Here is an 18,504-nt window from a genome sequence, read left to right on the forward strand (position 1 = left end):
AGAAGCCTAAATGAATGTATACAATTTACAAATAGCTATATTGTACTTCTGTTTTTCTTTACTTTTGCAGATCATATTCTCAATGTGAAGATATTTTTCTTTTTGGAGGGCGACATGTCAGGATCCTCGCAATCAATCATCAATTGGATCCAGCTAGTAGAGTTATTAGAGCTATTAACCTAGTTAAAATGATTGCTTATTCCGGCCATAAAGTAGAAGTGTTATTTTATTAGAATTGTTAGTTTATACAAGCTGCTTGCTCGTTCCTGCCACAAAACAATGGAGGGGGGGGGAGAGAGTTAGGTAGGCAGCGGAGACAGATGGGATGTTATCAAGTTCTCAGGAATTCGCAAGGTCAAGCAAGCATGAGACCAAGAAGAGATCCAAGGGACGGCGTGAAAGGGGTGGAACTTGAAAGTGGAGAGGGGGGTTAAAAGGAAACCACTGAGCACAGGGTTTTCAGTTTCAGCAATCTATGGAACTCTGTATGCTTCTTCTCAATAAAGAAATATTTACTGGAATGAATCGGTCTCCAGAGGATTTACTGGGATTGGGAATTGAGCCTTGCAGACTCTGACAAAAGCAGAGAGAGATTCCTGGTCATTATTAATAAATGCTTCTCTGTATAAAGACTCCAAAAGCTTTTGGAAATTAATTTCCAGGGCTTTTACTGTTCCCTCTGTTCCAGATTGTTGTATACCATCCAAAACCTGGGAAAAATACTTTAAATCAATGTTTATGGAGCAGGAGCAACCTGCCACAAATATATAATACTGCTCTACGCCGCACTGGTGAGGCCACATTTGGGATACTGTGTCCAGTTCTGGTCACCACAATACAAAAAGGATGCTGAGACCCTAGAAAGAGTGCAGAGAAGAGCAACAAAGATGATAAGGGGTCTGGAGGCTAAATCCTATGAAGGACGGCTAAAGGAACTAGGTAAGTTTAGCTTAACAAAGAGAAGACTGAGGGGAGACATGATAGCAGTCTTCCAATACTTGAAGGGCTGCCACAGGGAAGAGGGCATCAATTTATTCTCCATAGCACCTGAGGGTAGGACAAGAAGCAATGGGTGGAAGCTCGTCAGAGGGAGATCCAACCTGGAAATAAGGAGGAATTTCCTGACAGTGGGAACTATTAAGCAGTGGAACAGCTTGCCTCCCAGAGTTGTGGGTGCTCCATTGCTGGAGATTTTCAAGAAAAGATTGGACAACCATTTGCCTGAGATGGTATGAGGACTCCTGTCTTGGGCAGGGGGTTGGGCTAGAAGACCTCCAAGGTCCCTTCCAACCCTACGATTTTATGATTCTATGGATGTTTTCAAGCAAAGGCTAGACAGCTGTTTGGGATGATTTAAGGATTCCTGCCCTGGACTGGGGGTTGGACTGGAATACCTCCAAAGTCCCTTTCCACCTTATGATTCCATGGAATCATAGCATCAATCTCACAGTGAGTTGAGCAACTCCAGTAGAGCAACAGCAACACCCCCCAGCTTGTAGCTATGGCTCAAACTCACACATAAGGCCTCACACCCTGTCTTCTGTGGAACAACACTTCTGGCTATCTGTAGGGTCTCCTGAATTACTATTGCTACTCTGCCCCTTCCATGCTGGAGTCACAGCTGATGGAGCATCCAAACACCAGATAGGCACATCTCTGTAAGGATCATCCTACCTGTCTAGGTTTCAGTAATATTTTTTTTCTTAAGTTTCTGAGTTTTATATTTCAATTTTCATTGATTCTAACTATGGGGAATCCAACCTTGGTGATTATGATGGTATAGAAAATATTCTCACATGATCTTGATCTCCTGCTGCATTTACAATCATGTACTCATTCATACTTCCAACTTACAGGTAGTGCCCACTTACCAGCTGTGGTTGAGACTGGCAACTCTGTCGCTAAGCGATGTCATAAAGTGAAAAATCACATGACCACACCCAACGTACGATAGCAGTTATGGCTGCTGTCATTAAGCGAATCACCCGCAGCCAATAAGTGTGATGTCATGTGACCATGACTTATGACTTCCTGCCAGCTTCCCCACTGACTTTGCTTGTCAGAAGCTGGTTGTGAAGGTCGCAAATGGCCATCACATGACCACAGGACGTTGCAACCATCATAATTGCAAGCAGGTTGCCAAGCACCTAAATTGCAATCACATGACCAAGGGAATGCTGTGCAGCTGCAACTTCAAGGACTGGTCTCCTTTTTCAGTATTGTCAGTCATTGAACAAATAGTCAGTAAGTGAGGACTACCTATATTCATGTTATCATACATTTTTCCAAATCAACATAAATACAGTATCCTTTCTTTCTCACATTTATGTCTTTGACAATGACCTGCTGAAGGGAAAATGTCTGGTCTGCACATCCCAATGAGGCATAAAGCCATGCTGACTTCCCAAACTGCTTGTTGACACTTCTCATACCAATTACATTGGATTTCTGCCAATACCTTCCCTTATACACTTAATAAATGTACCGCCTATATTTCTGCATTCGCTGTTGCTACTTTTCTCCTTCTGTAACAGAACAGTGACTGCATTCTTCCAATCTTCAAACATAGATGGAACCTAAAACCTAAGTTTAAAAAGTTGCACAAAAGCATATCACATCCATTTTTTAGCATTTATCCAGTTGTGGTATTTATTCTGATACTCTTACTCCTTTCATTATTTTTTTCTTGGATACTAACATGTTAATTTTGATCCTGCTTGTTAACACATCACTATCATTCCCATGCAAGAATCTAAAATAGTCCCTCTACTATTCCCTTACTTCAGTTTCGTCCAAAACCATCCTACCATTTTTATTTTTAATCCCATACACCCTGCTGGGTCTCCTTGCTTAGCCTTCTTCATCCATTTCCATCAGAATCACTCTGCATTTTCTCTACCTTTTATTCAACATTCCTCGCTCTACATTCTTTGCAACTGCCTTTTTCTGTATCCTCACATTATCTTTCTGTCATCTTATTCTCTTCTATCCATTTTTCTTACCCACAGCTCTTTTCACTTCATCGTTCCACCAGGCAACCTTTTCCATATTTCCCACTAACTACGAACACTTCTGTAGTGCTCTGTAACATCATTCTTTTCACTCTGTTCCAAGCAGATTCCACATGCTTTTTCCCTGTGTCTATTATCCTTTTATTCTGTTAGGAGATTAATCTTCTAATATTTTTTTCATAAAGGACCTGTATTTCTCTTCCTGTAATCATTCTGTTTTCACTCTCATTTCTATCATTTCATCCTTTTTCTTCTATGTCCATTTTTTCACCAAGTTCCACTTTTACCGGCAAAATATGATTGTCCCAGATTCAGAACTTCTCACCAGCCTTGCATCCTTTATTAATTCCCTCAATATTTTATCAAAAAAAAATCACATCAGTCATGTTATTAGATGTCTAGTCTTTTGCCCTGGGTACAGATGAACATACTTATGGTTAAACCACATATTTGAAACAGACCGTTCTAAGCAGATATTCACTAGTCACCCTTCTCATTCATTTTTGGATCTCCAAATGGGCCCATCACTTTTTCTGTACTCTTGTCTCAATCATATTTATAATTAAACCTACACTTTCACTTCATGTATTCATCAACTCCACTCCACAAAATTAAACCACTTTCATTCTAATATTTTTTAATCCTTTTTCTTAGTTTCATAGGCACAACATATCTAGTATTCTTTGTTTCCTTGTACTCATTCATTCATACTCTATTTCATTTACTCCTCTTATTCTAAGCTGCAATTTTTCCTACACCATGGTTGTCAGCAGATGGGCCTATAGAGATTGAACTCCACCAGCCATCATGGGTTTGGTCAATCAAAGCTTTCACATAATGTTTTTTAGTAAGAGGAAAGCGTAAACTAGGTCACCAGCCTTAACTGTACTTATGCCATGTGTAGTATTCCCTGATAATGGTAAGGACAGTAATGACACATTTTGGCACATTCTGACCAGTAATCCCTAATCGCAATCAAAACCAAGCGTGTTCACACCATTCCATGCAAGCAAGATTTCTACTCTAGAGACTACACTGAAAGCGAACTTACTGGCATTCCAATATCCCACCAACTTCAAAGTACTTGTAGTATAATGGCACTCAATCAGAGCACACAGTTCTTAAAGCTTAAGTCATGCACCTTTTCAATACAATAGGAAATAAACTGATTTACTGATCAATAAATCAGTACTTACCTTGATGTGAGATCTCCCAGGATGCTGTGGAAAGAAGAGATGCTCAATATTGAGAACAACACAAAGAACAGTCCATAGATGTGAAAGGTGAGTTGCTGTTTCCTGTCAGTAAATAGCTGGTGTTCAGCCTCCAGATCTCCAATTTATGTCCAATTTAAGCACAAAGGAATTGTGGAAACAGGCTGAATTGTTACAACTTCCTTGAATGACAGTTCTCCAATTATTCCAGTCTATAAATTTTTAACATGCTAGAAGCATTAAACCAAGGGGGCTGAAATCCCTACAACCTTTGACAAATCAATGCATGGTAAGGATGCCTAACTTTGTCTTAGCATGCAGGCTTCAGTACTTGGAATCTATTGAAAAAAAGGGTAAAGTCTTTCATGAGTTTGCTTGATCCCTAGTCACTTTCTGACCTGTTTTGGGTTGTGGGCTAGCAACATATAAACTGATTTACCACTGTCTTCTTCAGGGATGTTTTATCTACTTCCCAGTCTAGTCTATACCCCTGGTATGTCCTGTGGGTCTCCCTTCTGAATCCTAAGACCATCTAACTCAGCGTAGTTTTTTCACGATCAGCCAAAGCCAGCTGATGTGGGTTTTGAATCGATCAAGACCTCAATGACTATAGACATTTAAAGTAAGGGAGTAGCCAAAATAATTATCATACAATTCTGAAAGGACAGATCTATAGCAGCTTTGCAGCCATAGGCTGTGAATCAGTATTTGAATTAGGGTTTGTTTGTTTTTAGCCAATGGACAGGGAAGAGCACTCTCAAGCAATTTAGTCTAAAGTTATGGAATAGTTTGGTTTATGAGGATAATTTTCCACAACTTTTTCTCCTTTAATTTTAATGTCATATCACATTGTTAGTAGCTATATATAAATTGTGATAAACTTTGAAACCAAAGGCAGCCTGTGCTTGATCTAGCAGGTAATACAAATGAAACAGAATCACAGTTCTAGGCAAGAACAGGCCAGGAGCTGTGTGACTGCAGCCTGTGGTATCGGTTAGGCTACTGGACGAGGGCTGGGGAGCTCCCAGCTCAAGTCTACTCTCAGCCGTGGAAACTCAACCCCACTAAGTAATGGCCAAGACAGGTCCCCATGTAAGTTGGGGTTTGAGCTCCAAGAAAAGGTGTGGGGAAGGGGCAGATGGGGAACAAGACAGCAGCCAATCACATTGGGGCAGAATCCAAAGGTGACTCTTTCACTGAGTTCTTGTAAAAAAAAGGCTCACCCTCCTCTCGATACCACCAAGTTGACTTTCACTCTGTAGGAAACCAGAATGCCAAGAACCTCTTTGTCCATCCCAGGCCTCAGACTAAGAAGAAAGAATGGGAAATGTTGGAAGTGGTGATAATAGCAAGAGGTGGTGATGGGGAAGAAGATGTTTCCTCTTACATAGTTGTGGAAGCCAGATTGGTGTCCTCATGCTTAAGCTTGCCATCCAGAGCCAAGCCACGCTTCTCACGATTCTTTGATAAAACAGGAGTCACAGCGTAGGTTTTGGAGAAGGTGGAGTTTGCAGCCACATTCTCACTATAAAAAAGGCAAGACTAGATCAGTGTATAAGAATCTGGTGGGCTCTGATGCTAATGAAAACTATATACTGTACCATAGCTTGGAACTGATGAAAAAAAGAATTTTTCCCCAGAACAGAAATAGACTTTAATCAAGTAACGTGTTACTTACATGCCTATACTTCCCCATTCTGTGGGCACCTTGTACATGTGCAAGGTAGGAAGCTTTACTGTATGAATATGCACTGGAAAAGGCAAGAGGGACAGGCTCCTCACATGCATCAATAGAGACAATTTCATGTGACTTCTATATGAAGCAGCAATGATACCTCCTTTCCTGAATTCACTGGAGTTCTTCCAAATTCCGCCGAATTGAGCAATTAGCTTCTGAATTATCAGATCTCTTAAACAATCATTTCCTCGATTTTTTCCAGGAAAAAAAATGCCCCACCCCCAGTCAGGGAGTGACCTTTTCCCCTACATTGTCAAGGTTTTTATTAGGGCCTGCCCATCTCCATATAACATGCAGCTACAAAGATTCCATTTTCAACAATGTCTGAAAATCCAAAGTCTCATTTTCAAACATGAATATATTAATAAAAAATGTAAAACATGTTTTGGGCCAAAACGGAAAAGAAAGCAGAGATGATCTGCTTGCAATTGCTGTCACCCAAACCATTTTAGCCAGAGCCAAGCATACATTCTATTGTGAATGGACCACTCTCTCCACTTCTTGATTCCCATCAGTCAAAAACTTGCCACTTACATGAATTCCTCTGAGCAGACCATCTTAGTATATTTATCCAGTGAAAAGAGAACCACATCTGTGATCTGTTCAACTGGAGAAAAAGAGGGAGACACAGTAGTATGGTAGTCCTCTAAGAGTGGGGAGGATTTTACATGGATATTACAAGTTTACCAAACCAGGCAGGTATACTATGTCCCTATCAGTTTAATATCTCATATGTATTTGAATTTGTATCTTGATGTGTGTCAGTACACTGCATGTACCTTCTAGGTGGTGGGATGTGGGCAATGAATCATAGTCCAGAAAAAAAGTGATTGGGCCATTCAGATACCCAACAGTGAATAAGAATGGTGTCAAGTCCACAAAGTCCAAGCCCGGATCCAGAAGAATTCTCATGAAACCAGGCCCGGTTCAGATAAATGCTCCTTTATTAGGTACATGCAGCATGAAACAAAGCATTGCTAAAACTAAAGCCTGGGTAAACTTCCCTCTATTTATCCCCCCTCCCCTTGTTGCCCTGGTGCCTCAATTCCTTTTCACCTGGTGGTGACCTCTTTCCTTCCTCCCAGGATACATAGCTCCTTCCTGGACATCAGGCCCCCACTGACCTTGCCTGCAATCAGGTCTGACCTCATTGCCCATATAAGGTTAAGCTCCTCACCATCTCCCAGTACTACTCCAATTACAACCATTAACTACTAGCCCCCCTCCCTAGTCACAACTGGCAGAAGCAAAGCAATCAAACTCCCATTGACTGCTATCCTTTGTAAATTAACAATTGTTGGTTGATGCAGGTTCTGACAAATGGTGATTGGTAAGTATCTGTTTAGAAAAAGATCTGTTTTGAAGATGTGATTTAAGTGTGAGTTTACAATGCATGTATGTGGCAAAGAAATACACCTAAAAGCACGATTGTTGTGACTGTTTATAATGAAAGATTACAAGAAATAGTGAAGGATCCATGGATGCTCCTCCCAGAACCATATTCATAGGTTCTGAAAGTTGGACAAAGAAAATGTATGATAAACTGCTTAAGCTTAAATTATGGAATGGGTCACACTAATAGGAAGGTAGGGTTAGGGTTAGGGTTAGGGTTAGGGTTGCAATGCACAATTAATGAGGGAAGTAAAGTGTGCCTGAGAATACATGTAATGTTCAATACGTGGTGCAACACTGAGCAGGGAAATAAGCAATGATGTACGATATCCTTTTGGTTGTCTAGTGTATTTATGGACTTTGTGATGTTGGTAGAGGTGTATAATGTGTTTGTACTTTTGCAAGCAAACAATGCTGTGTTGGTGGTGGAGAACCCAGTTAATCTGCAACAAATGTTAGATTGTATGATGATGCAATGAGGAATATGGATCTGAAAAATCAAAGACCAAGATTTTTGACAGGAAAAATGGAGTTAACATTGCAAGTTATACATAAAAGGTGAAAAACTAGATCAAGTAGATGAATTGGTGTACCTTAGTAGAATGTTTATAAAGATATGAAAATAAATGGAGAAATGTGAAGAACGTAAATTCTGGTAGAAGAATAGTATATGATCTATTGTGATGCTACATCTTCCAGAATTCCTTATGAAACCAAGGCACACCCCAGGATCCATGGACAGAGATAAGCTGTCTCTTTCATCAAGGACACAGGTTGCCTCTGGTGCCAGAGACTAACTAGACTCCCAGCAAAACTGTTTATCAGATCACTGGGAGGATGCTATCCAGAAACCTTCTAGATCTGGTGAACCCTCCTAAAGGGTCCATCCTTGCAGAGAACCTAGATGGCAGTTAAATTGAAAGGGTCTAGAAAGTAACCTGACCATGTTGTCTAATGTATGACTACCTGAATGTGTTTGGCTAAAGATTACTTGGGACAAGCTTATGGTCCTCACAAAGGCCATAAACTCTTTGGCTTTCCTACATGCACCCCCAGGATATGAATGTTGAAGTCATTCAGCATTGTAAGGCACAGGGTTCCCAACGTTAGCCTGGTGACCAACTCAAGAAACCTGGAAAGAGATCCAACTAGACAGCAGGGTGGCCAATACACCAGAAGGACACCCAGCTTGTTTCTACAGCCCAAATTGATGTGTAGACTCTTATACCTCAATACCTCAGGAACAGTTCCCCTGATCACAAACAAGCTGTCCCACCAGATCTATCCTACCCCTTCCCCTGGCCTGGGGTTACACTGCTCTAGGACCCAAAACCCAGCTGGTCAGATCTCCAAAAGGACACTATCACCACCCTCATCCAGCCAGGTACTAGTCTATCTGATATTCCACAACAAGATCTTATTTACAAACAGACCTGTCATTTACCAGCAGAATTATATGGAAGGGAGTTGATGTGTCGCATAACAACAACTTGAATGCTATGAGAATGGATTACTTAAGAAGTGTGTGCACTAAACACAAGAAGAGATTGGGTTGAGAATGAATGGGTTATGAATGAATGTAGCTTGAGAAACCTATATGAAATAAAGATGTTGAAGTATAGAGAGAATGAATTAATGATTAAATTGCAAAAGAGGTACATGAAGGAAAAGTGAATGGATGGGAAAGAAGGGGAAGGGGAAGACCAAGAGAATCATTGTTGGATGGAGTTAATGAGATCCCCCAAAAAACAGATAGGTGAAAATGTTAATGAGCAACAGGCAACATATGGAGCAGTGTATGGATGTGATGGAAGAAAGGATGATTTGCAAGAAGAGAAAGGTATGGAGAAATATAACAAGTAGTGTTGATGTAAAGTAGATTTGGTTATATTTCTTATTCTTTTTATCTGTCATTAACTTCCTTTGTTTACTATTTCTTAGTCTTTTTCAGAGCTTTGCATAATGTTGCCTAGCCTGAAAGGGAAGAGCATGATGGGTCCATGGAGAATATTTCTAAAGTTTTTACTGTACTGAAACTGTATGGGTTTTCTCATTTTCTTATTCTTCCATCACTCATTGGTATCCCTCCTAATCAGAAGGGCTTTGCACACAGAAATGAGAAGGCACTTTATCATGCCATGACACTGGCCCCACTCTTTCATACTACCCTCAAAAGGAGCAGAGTTTGCATTGTAACATATGTTTTAAGTTGAGCTGCAGAAGTTTATGGCATTACCAGAGTTCTGAATCTGGGCTGAAACTGCTCATTCAACTTTTGACTTTCAGGAGATGTGGTAGGAATTTTTTTGTCCATTGTGTTGCATCATCCCTGGAAACTTTAACAAATTAGTCCTTCACCTGATTTTTGGAGTCATCTGTACGGTTACTGTCCAAGCTCCCTATTGTAGCCATGATAAGTCCTCAAAAATCCCAAGCATGGCCACCACCCAAAAGATGGGCTGTCCTTAGAGACATCAGGAGTGAAAAGAAGTATAAGAAATCTGGGTATTCTGCTGTGTGTTCCTGAACTGCTTTTCTCTTTAAATATTTGCAGTTATTTATTTATTTGTATTCTATACACTTTGCTTTTGAAAGACCTCGAAGTGGTACAAATTGGACTCCCTTGTCCTGATCTGAAACTTTAGCCACTGTAGACTGCAAGAGCCACACTTGCAGTCTTCTTTTGCTTTTGGCTTTGAACTCCTCCACACAGCAGCTCAACATCTATGGGTGCAGCCTCAGCAAGGGTGCCCCTCACATTCCAAACTGCTGAAATCCCCCCTCTCCTCACTGCATGAGCTCTTTATGTTGCCTGGTTAATTCACACTCCTCCCTGTTCTTCCCCAGCCTGCAGCAGGAGGGGGAATTGACCAGGCAACATGGAGCACCTTCCTCTATGGCACGAAGAACTCAGACATAAGCAAGGCCTGCTCCCTGGGGATACTCCACCACTGCCAGGTGGGAGGGGGCAGCCTCCATCTTCCTGATGGGCTACTAGACATCTGGAAAAGGGGGGGAGGCACCTAGTTTCAGCTGGAGGTTAACAGAACATATGATGCTGCCTTCAAACTCCATGCCAGCCAACCACTGCTGGCTCCTGCCCTCATTGCCAAGGCAAGGAAGGAACAATGCCTTTCTGCTCCACCACTGTGGCTACCACCTCTCTTGGACCACAGTTGCCTTATTCTGCTGCTGCCACCCTGTTGGTATTTCGAAGGGCCTTGAAGACCTGGCTCTTCGCCCAGGCCTTTGGCAAGAGTGACTGAAGGCCCCTTTAAGCATGTGGGTCTGTTTTTGCTTCTGTCCAGTTTGTCATCTTTTATTCCTTGTTCTTGTTTATTATACTGTTTTATTCCTTTTAATATTGTTTACTTGTGAACCACCCAGAGTAGTTGGGAATTGAGCGACATACTCATTTAATTAATAACAACCACAACAACCCTAGCTCAACTGGCCCAAAGGCCCAGAGCCCAGCAACCAGTTGGGAGGGAGCAGTCCTGCAGCTGGACCCCAACCCGTCCCCAACTTCCAAAGGCTCCTCCTCCAAACAACTTGCATGTCCACACAGGAGCTTTTCTTCCAGAGAAAACACTCCTTTCAAGCCAGGGCACCTTGGCTTGCCTCAGGCTACCTCAACCAAGTCTGTCTCTGAGATGGAGGCTCCCTTGTAAGAACATGTCCTCTACAAATGGAAAGTGGTGAGCAGACTATCTGGATGAGCCCAGAGTGCCTTGTGGAAAACCGGTTCTTACAGCAGACAAGTCTTACAGCACGCCTTACAAACATGTGGTTCCACCAATTACAGCTTTCATTTGGGGCCATGGTGCTTTAATTATTTACAAATAAAAAATAAAGAGCTTCTGTGGTATAATGGGTAAGATGTTGGGCTAGGAGTAAGGAGGTCCAGCTTCAAGTCCATCCTCAATCATGACAACTCCCTGGATGACTTTGGGCCAGTCACTCTCTCTCCCCATCTACCTCACAGGGTTGCTGCGCAAGAAAAATGAAGGGAGATCCACATGCAAGTCACTTGAGCTCCTATAGGAAATGGAAAGTGTATGTCTGATAAAATATTACTAAAAATAAAACCAATAAGATAAGAGATCACCAATCCTAAAGTAGGGGTGCAATAAGTTTAAACCATTTCCAGGAAAGTCATGTAAATAGTTCCATGTTTTAAGACCATAACATAACATAAAAGAAGTGACCCTGGACGGAGCAATCAATAGCAAACTGAAGTTCAGGAGCACAAATTTGACTCAGTTGCTCTTGCTCAGGCTGACCTTTCATCCTCAGTCAGATGCTAGATCCAGTTAGATCCCAAGGCTGGGGGTAGCAGATGAGAATCCTGCATAAGAATTGCTGGGTGACACCAAAGGTCAAAAGAAGAAGATGGAGAAGGATGGAGGGCCAAATCAGGGAATATGATGAATGGGCTGCTTACATGGCTTGTTTTATTCGTTCCTTACCTGATATTTTAATTTTCTTTACAATCTTGTTGGTAGTATTGTTTATGTCCACATTAACTCCAATTGGATCCCCATGGTAATAAACCTGAAATCACAATAGTCTGTTGCTAAAATCAGATAGAAAAAAAGCATCAAGTTATCCTGGAGAGAAGCACCATTTAGCTGTTGAACACCTACACCATTTTTCTTTTTTCCCTTCTAATCTTTTGATGCTATACCACAACCCCACCATTCTATGTTTAGAAGAAGTTCAGTCTCGGGATCATAATGCAACATGGTAAAATCAGAAAAAGAACAAAAATGATGACAAGTAGCATCTGTGAAACATGCATGTTCTGTCATGCATGTTCACTGCAGTTTCAGCAAACTGGGAGCAAAGAGAGAGATCCTGCAAGCGTTAGGATTAGCCAAAGCAGAGCTTCAAGGAGGAAAGCAGGCGGTCATCCTCAGCAAGTGGCATCAGGGCAGAGAAGTCCAGCACACCACCAAGGTCAAATGAGGAGAGATGGCAGAGACACTGACCTCCTTATCCAGAGAAGCCTCAAGGTGCAGGGGCTTGTCTGACATCATAAACTGCCTGGTTATTTGAGATTTGGGTGCTGGGCCTGACAGGGCAGGGGCAAACTGGACCTTCCGGATCACCAGCCGCACTGAATTCCTGGAAGCACATGAAATGGCTGAGCCCTCCAGAGCTACAACGAGGCAGGAGAGGTCATTCTTATGAATTATTCTTTGAGTTTTACTGAATTTTTTAAACCATGATAAAAAGTAACTGTGAGGGAGGAACCCTGTGCTCCAAAGGTTCAGATATGAAAAACTTAATCAATCACAGCTAGCCCTGCTAACCTAGTCAGGGGCAGACAGCATCAAAGCCTGTTGAACCAATCAGGAACAGGAAGCTTGCTTGCTTGTGCTCTCTCTCTCCTCCCCCCATCCCTCTCTCCCTCCCTCCCTCCTGGTGGGCTCTAAAAGGATGGAAGCACTTCATGTAATCTTTGTCCTTTCGCCCCCTTTCACCCCAGAAATGCTTCAACCTGGAGAATAAGGAAAAAATAGTCATAGGGAAGAATGGAACTAGATGTGTAATGGTATATGGGAATGATTTTGGGAGGCAGAAGGAAGAGCTGCAACCTACACAACAGTCTGATCAATGAAATTTGAATCCAAAGGAGGAGGGGTGGCCAAAGCATCTCAGAAGGGACCCTCCCTAAGCTTTTAGGAGAGTAAAAGTAAAGGAAGGTAGGGGTACTTTCAGACTTGCAAGATTCTGTTAATGTAACCTTACAAGAGAGGTTACAACCTTATAAGAGAGCCAGTTTGGTGTAGTGGTTAAGGGATCAGGCTAGAAACTGGCAGACAGTGAGTTCTAGTCCCCCCTTAGACACAAAGCCAGCTAGGTGACCTTGTCACACCCTCTCAGCCCTAGGAAGGAGGCAACGCTAAATCACTTCAGAAAAACCTTGCCAAGAAAACTGCAGGAACTAGTCCAAGCAGTTGCCAGGAGTCAACAATGACTTAAAGGCACATGCACACACACACCCCCCAAACACACAAATAACCTTACAATAAAGATAGAGCTAGTACTCCTGGTTATGCTTCTTTTCTGGATACCTCACAAGGCTGACACCAATCTCGCAAGTCTGAAAGTACCCCTCCCTTCCTTCACTTTTACTCTGCCAAAAACTAGGGAGGTCCCTTCTGAGACGCTTTCGCCACCCCTCCTCCTCTGGATTCAAATTTCATTTATCAGACCATTGTCTAGGCTGTGGCTCTTCCCCCTCTCTCCCAAGGTCATTCCCATATACAGGTAGTCCTTGACTTACAACCATTTGTTCAGCAACCATTTGAAGTCATGAACATGCTTAAAAAAATGCTTATGACCAGTGTCCAAAGTTATGGCCGTTGCAGCGCCCCCACAGTCACATGATCAAAATTCAGGCACTTGGCAGCTTGCCTGCACTTACGACTGCAGGGGTGCTTCAACTCCCCCCACCCACCAATCTCCCCCCAACCATGTTCTTTTGGCCTGCTGCATCCTGACCTGCAGGGTGGCAAGGAGCCCCAGAACTGCACAGCTCTGCGGCTGCAAGAAGCCCCTGAGCTGCAGAGCAGCAAAAAGCTGTAGCCGCACCTGGAAGCCTCAGCTGCCCCAGCCTGCCCCAGGAAGCGCCAGCAAGCCACAGTGGCCAGCAAGCGCCAGCAAGCGTCAGCAAGCATTCGTTCGCCCAGCTGCCTTTGCTGTCTCCTTTTTGGACCCATCTTCTCCTGCGAACCTTTCCTCCAAATGGCTCCCTGAGCCTTTGGAGAGCTGCCCTCTCTTCACAGAGCCTGTGAAGAGGCTGTGCAGCCTTCAGAAAGCTGCCCTTTCTTTCTGAAGGCTCTGCAAAGAAAGGGCAGCTCTCCAGGGAGCCATGTGGAGGAAACATTCTCAGGAGCAGCTGGGTCCAAAAAGGAGACAGCAAAGGCAGCTGGGCAATCAAATGCTTGCTGGCCCTTGCTGGCATTTCCCAGCCACTGCAGCCGGGTGCAAAAGGTGAAAGGTTGGTGCAGGGAACTGGGAGAGAAAGCAGCTGCGTGAATGAATGCTTGCTGATGCTTGCTGGTGCTTCCTGAAGGCAGCAGCTTGCTGGTGCTTGCTGGGGCAGGCTGCGGCTCAGGGGCTTCTTGCAGCCCCAGAGACACGTGGTTCTGGGGCTGCTTGCTGCCCCACAAGGCAGGGTGCAGTGGGCCAAAAGAGCATAGATGCAGAGGAAATAGGTGGGTGGGGGGAATTGGAGGCAGTCCCTTACCTGAGGCTCGAGGCTGGGCAGGATCAAGCCTGGAATAGTTTGGCTTGGGGTGGGTCCTCAGCTAATGACCTTTAAAATTTGTTTAACACCGGCAAGAGGAATTGGCAGGATTGCGATCGCTAAGCAAGTGGTCACATGATGTCTCACTTTACGACTGCATCGCTTAGTGATCGAAATTCCGGTCCCAGTTGTGGTCATAAATTGAGGACTACCTGTACCATTACAAGAAGCCAGTTAGGAACCTTTTCTTGAGTTATATTATAGATCGATTGGAGCTGTTTTGTTCCGTGTACTTGTGTACATACTGGTGTATGGGTAGGGGGTAGCAAAAAAGGCAAGATGATGATTGCAGCACAGTGATCAAAGCCCCACCTTTTGTACGTGTGTGCTACATCTTGTCTTTTTTACCCCTCATGTTGTGGACACCCATCTGTGTGTGTCGATCTGTACTGCTGCCTGGAAGATCAGCTATAAGTCAATGATTCACAATGTCTTCCTCTTCCCTTCATCCCAAGGTTTCCAACTCTTAGCTCCTAAATCTTAATCCACCTAACAAATGGCTCGTATCTTCTCTGAAATCCATAGTCTCAGCCAGGCCACTGCAAGGGGTCTTTCCACTCTCTTCCTCCTTAGAAAAGGGGCAAAGAGGAATTCTGAGGAGCAGCCATCCCCAGCATTCTGAGAGGTGCCACAGGTGGGATTGTGAGGATAAGCTTATGACTTCCCATGTGAGGAGGCAGAGGGGCCAACCTCACAAATGCTCCATTACAATCACACAGCAGATATGTTACAAACCACCTCCTCTCCACCATATATTTTCAGAAGGATGCATTCTATTTTCCCAAAGCCAAGTAGTAGCTTTATGATGATTCTGAATTCTTCTATTTGTGCACCAAACTATTGTCCTTTTTGTATTTCATATGAGTTTGGGCAATTGGATTTAAAGGGACAGCAGAAAGAAATTCTCAGTCCATGCACTTGAGACACATTAGGAATTGAAAAAACAAACTACCAAATAAAATAAGTAACAACTGAACAGAATAATTCAACCAAATAATGTGGAGAATAACTCTACCATATGACTAAAGAGAAGCAGCACTGAGAGCATCAGGATCCACTGTCTGTGGACCTTCCTAGTGGAGCCCCCAATGCCTTTGTCCTGAACCTTCTGCACTTCAGGAAAGTACTTCATCTGAAAGACCTGACTAAGGTTCTAGCCAAATCAGCGCCGTTGATGGAAGTTAAAGTGATAGGTGAAGATAAAAGTTTCACTTCATTGAGTTTCCATAAAATATAAGAAACAGAAATAAAGAGGCTACTTCCTCCCTTCTGAAGGTTTAATACAGCTAAGAGGAAAGAATAATGAGAATGAGGGGAAGAAAGTAGTTGAGAGAAGAAACAGGGTGTTGGGGGACACTTGCCAAGGGCTCCCTCAAGCTTCACAAGGGCCCTTTCACTTCTATCCCAGGCCTTATAAAAATGGCACACCAGATTACAAACAAACAAACTATGGGGATTTTTTTCAGCTGAAGAGCAGAAAAATGCTCTTCATTTTTTCATTTTAAAAAAAATAGAATTCCACTTCTATCCCTTTCACTTCTATCCCAGACCTTATAAAAATGGCACACCAGATTACAAACAAACAAACTATGGGGAAAATAAATAAACTATGGGGATTTTTTTTCAGCTGAAGAGCAGAAAAACAATGCTTTAATATAAATAAATGTTAAAATATGCTGGCTTTACCTCTTATGAATTTTCTCTTCCAAATTTTTAGCACAAAATCCTTTAACCTCAAAGTCCACACCACATGACTGGGGGAAACACAAGAGCAGAAGTTACAAGCTGATTTAGGGGCAGATTGTTCCTTTGTTTATAATTATCAATAAGAAGGTCTAGAAGAAGAATTATAGCACTTTAAAAACCAACAATTTCTACAACATGTTGTGGAGCAGTTTATTCTAGGTTGCAAATTTACATAGTGTAAAATGGGCTACAGGAAGATTGGAGAACATGTTTGCATAGGAGGATCAGATGCAGTGACTGATGCACTAAATCCTCAAGTGGGATTCCTGCAATGCACAGAGGGCTGGAGTAGGTGATCTGTCCCTTCCAAGACTAGCCCTCTATGATTCTAAGTAGCTGAATATGAAATGCATTTAGAGAAGAGACAAGGAGATCAGAGTTTCATCTGCTACCCAGAACCAAAAATGGTGTCCAGAAAGCTGTATGCAGTTGCTCAGCTGCTCATTCATGACTTTTGTAATTTGCAGTGGTTGGCCAAAAGACACTACAGCTCATGGAAGAAAGAGAAAGGAAATAAAACTAAACTTGGAAAGGAATTTATCATCTAGGAAACCTTTAAAAAAATGATAGTTTGGGACAAGTGGGGAGAACCAGAACTAGAATTGGAGAGCCAGCCAAGGAACCAGGTAAGCAGATAGGCAGGGCCCATGGAAACTGGGTTGGGTTGGGAGAATGGAGGCCAGTGCTGCAGCCCAGGGAGTCAGTCAGCCTGAGAAGCTAGAGCCTTGGGACTTCCAAGGTCGAGGGGCCCTCCAGGAGTCACTGAATTCACTGCTGGAAATCTGTTCTGCTAACCCACGGAACAGGGACACGAAACTGCCTACCCACCTTTCCGACGTCCTCTGGTCCTGGCTGCAGTGTGATTGAGCAGGGCAGATTGGTTGCCATCTAGGAAAACAAAAAACAAAAAGTGCTAACCATCCTGAAGAGAGTTCCGGAAACGAGGACACACAGTGCTAAAACTTATCATAGTTTCTGCTGGAAAAATATGGGGTTTCAACCAAGCCTGTCTCACACAAGCACAAAGGGAAGGGCGGCTTCGCTGCAGCCTAGCTTTTCTGCTTTGTGGGGGAGGGGCTTGGATCCCACCTTTTTTCCCTGTTTCCCTCGTTTTCTTCTCTTCTCCTCATGGCTCCCCACGAGGTAGGACTGAATCCTCTCTCCTCCTCATGAGTTTTGTATTAACATTCAACAACCCCCAACACTGGGTTACGGGCCCAGCGTATCAGCCCAGGAGGTTTCTTTGGTCTTACAGCCAAGAGACTGCTTGCACATTTTTAAAAAAAGGGCTCAGTTCAGATTTATTTTTCTTTCTCTCTCCTTTTAACAATGGAGAGGGAGGAGGGGCTTCCCCCATCCCAAAGTTGAATGAAGGTAACTTTTCAGCTTGGCTATACAGACTAAGGCTACCATTGGACTTTCAGGACAGCCTAGATTGTTTAGATTCCCCTCAGCCACAACCAGGGGATTCTGAGGAAGCCAAGAGATTATGGGAGCAGAAGAACAAAAGGGCCATGATTTTAATCTCTAGTTCACTACTGATCACAGACTGGCAGAAATAAAAGATCTTCCTGCTGCCAAAGAAATGATTGAGAACCTGAGGACGATATATTTAGAAAATTATGATCAGAAGATTATTTCATTACTGAGGGAACTGATTGTATCTAGTTTTTTAGAAGATGAGGATATTAATGAGCATTTGTTGAGAATGCAGTCTATCTTTGAAAGGCTGAGCATGACTCAAAATCTCATGAATGAAAGACTAAAAATGGCTTTTCTACTAAGCTCATTACCTCACAAAAACCCTAACCCTAACCCTTTTGTAGCAGCGCAGACTTTACAAGGGATGAATTTGTCTCAATTGTTTGGAGCAATTAGAAGTGAAGTGAGGAGACAGAAAAATTGTTTGTATTTCCATAAAAAGTCAACAAAAGACATGGGTTACCTGGCAGAAAAAGGGAAACGTGAGCAGAAGCCATTGATTGCTCATCAACACAACAATAAACCCATTGTTTGTCATTCCTGCAACAAGCCAGGGCACATAGCTAGATTTTGTAAAAGCAGAGACAAAAAGGATTTTTCAAA

The 18,504-nt window shown here is 42.8% G+C and overlaps 1 protein-coding gene across 3 annotated transcripts in view; it reads right to left on the bottom strand.

The window, feature by feature from the left end:
- ARR3 (arrestin 3) overlaps nt 1-18,504 on the bottom strand; it is a 58,762-nt gene that overhangs the window by 6,620 nt on the left and 33,638 nt on the right. For all 3 annotated transcript variants that reach the window (XM_088129217.1, XM_088129216.1, XM_088129218.1), the window contains 8 exons: nt 17,248-17,307; nt 16,360-16,427; nt 12,347-12,482; nt 11,825-11,909; nt 6,498-6,570; nt 5,613-5,750; nt 5,449-5,532; nt 4,208-4,231 (listed from right to left, as the gene is read on the bottom strand). In XM_088129217.1, coding sequence (XP_087985343.1) covers nt 4,208-4,231; nt 5,449-5,532; nt 5,613-5,750; nt 6,498-6,570; nt 11,825-11,909; nt 12,347-12,482; nt 16,360-16,427; nt 17,248-17,307 — 668 coding nt within the window. The remainder of the gene's footprint in view (nt 1-4,207; nt 4,232-5,448; nt 5,533-5,612; nt 5,751-6,497; nt 6,571-11,824; nt 11,910-12,346; nt 12,483-16,359; nt 16,428-17,247; nt 17,308-18,504) is intronic.

Source organism: Python bivittatus, unplaced genomic scaffold, assembly GCF_059951505.1.
Source record: "Python bivittatus isolate LINGU-HERP-01145 unplaced genomic scaffold, Pbiv_v1 ctg000790_np1212, whole genome shotgun sequence".
NCBI lineage: Eukaryota > Metazoa > Chordata > Lepidosauria > Squamata > Pythonidae > Python > Python bivittatus.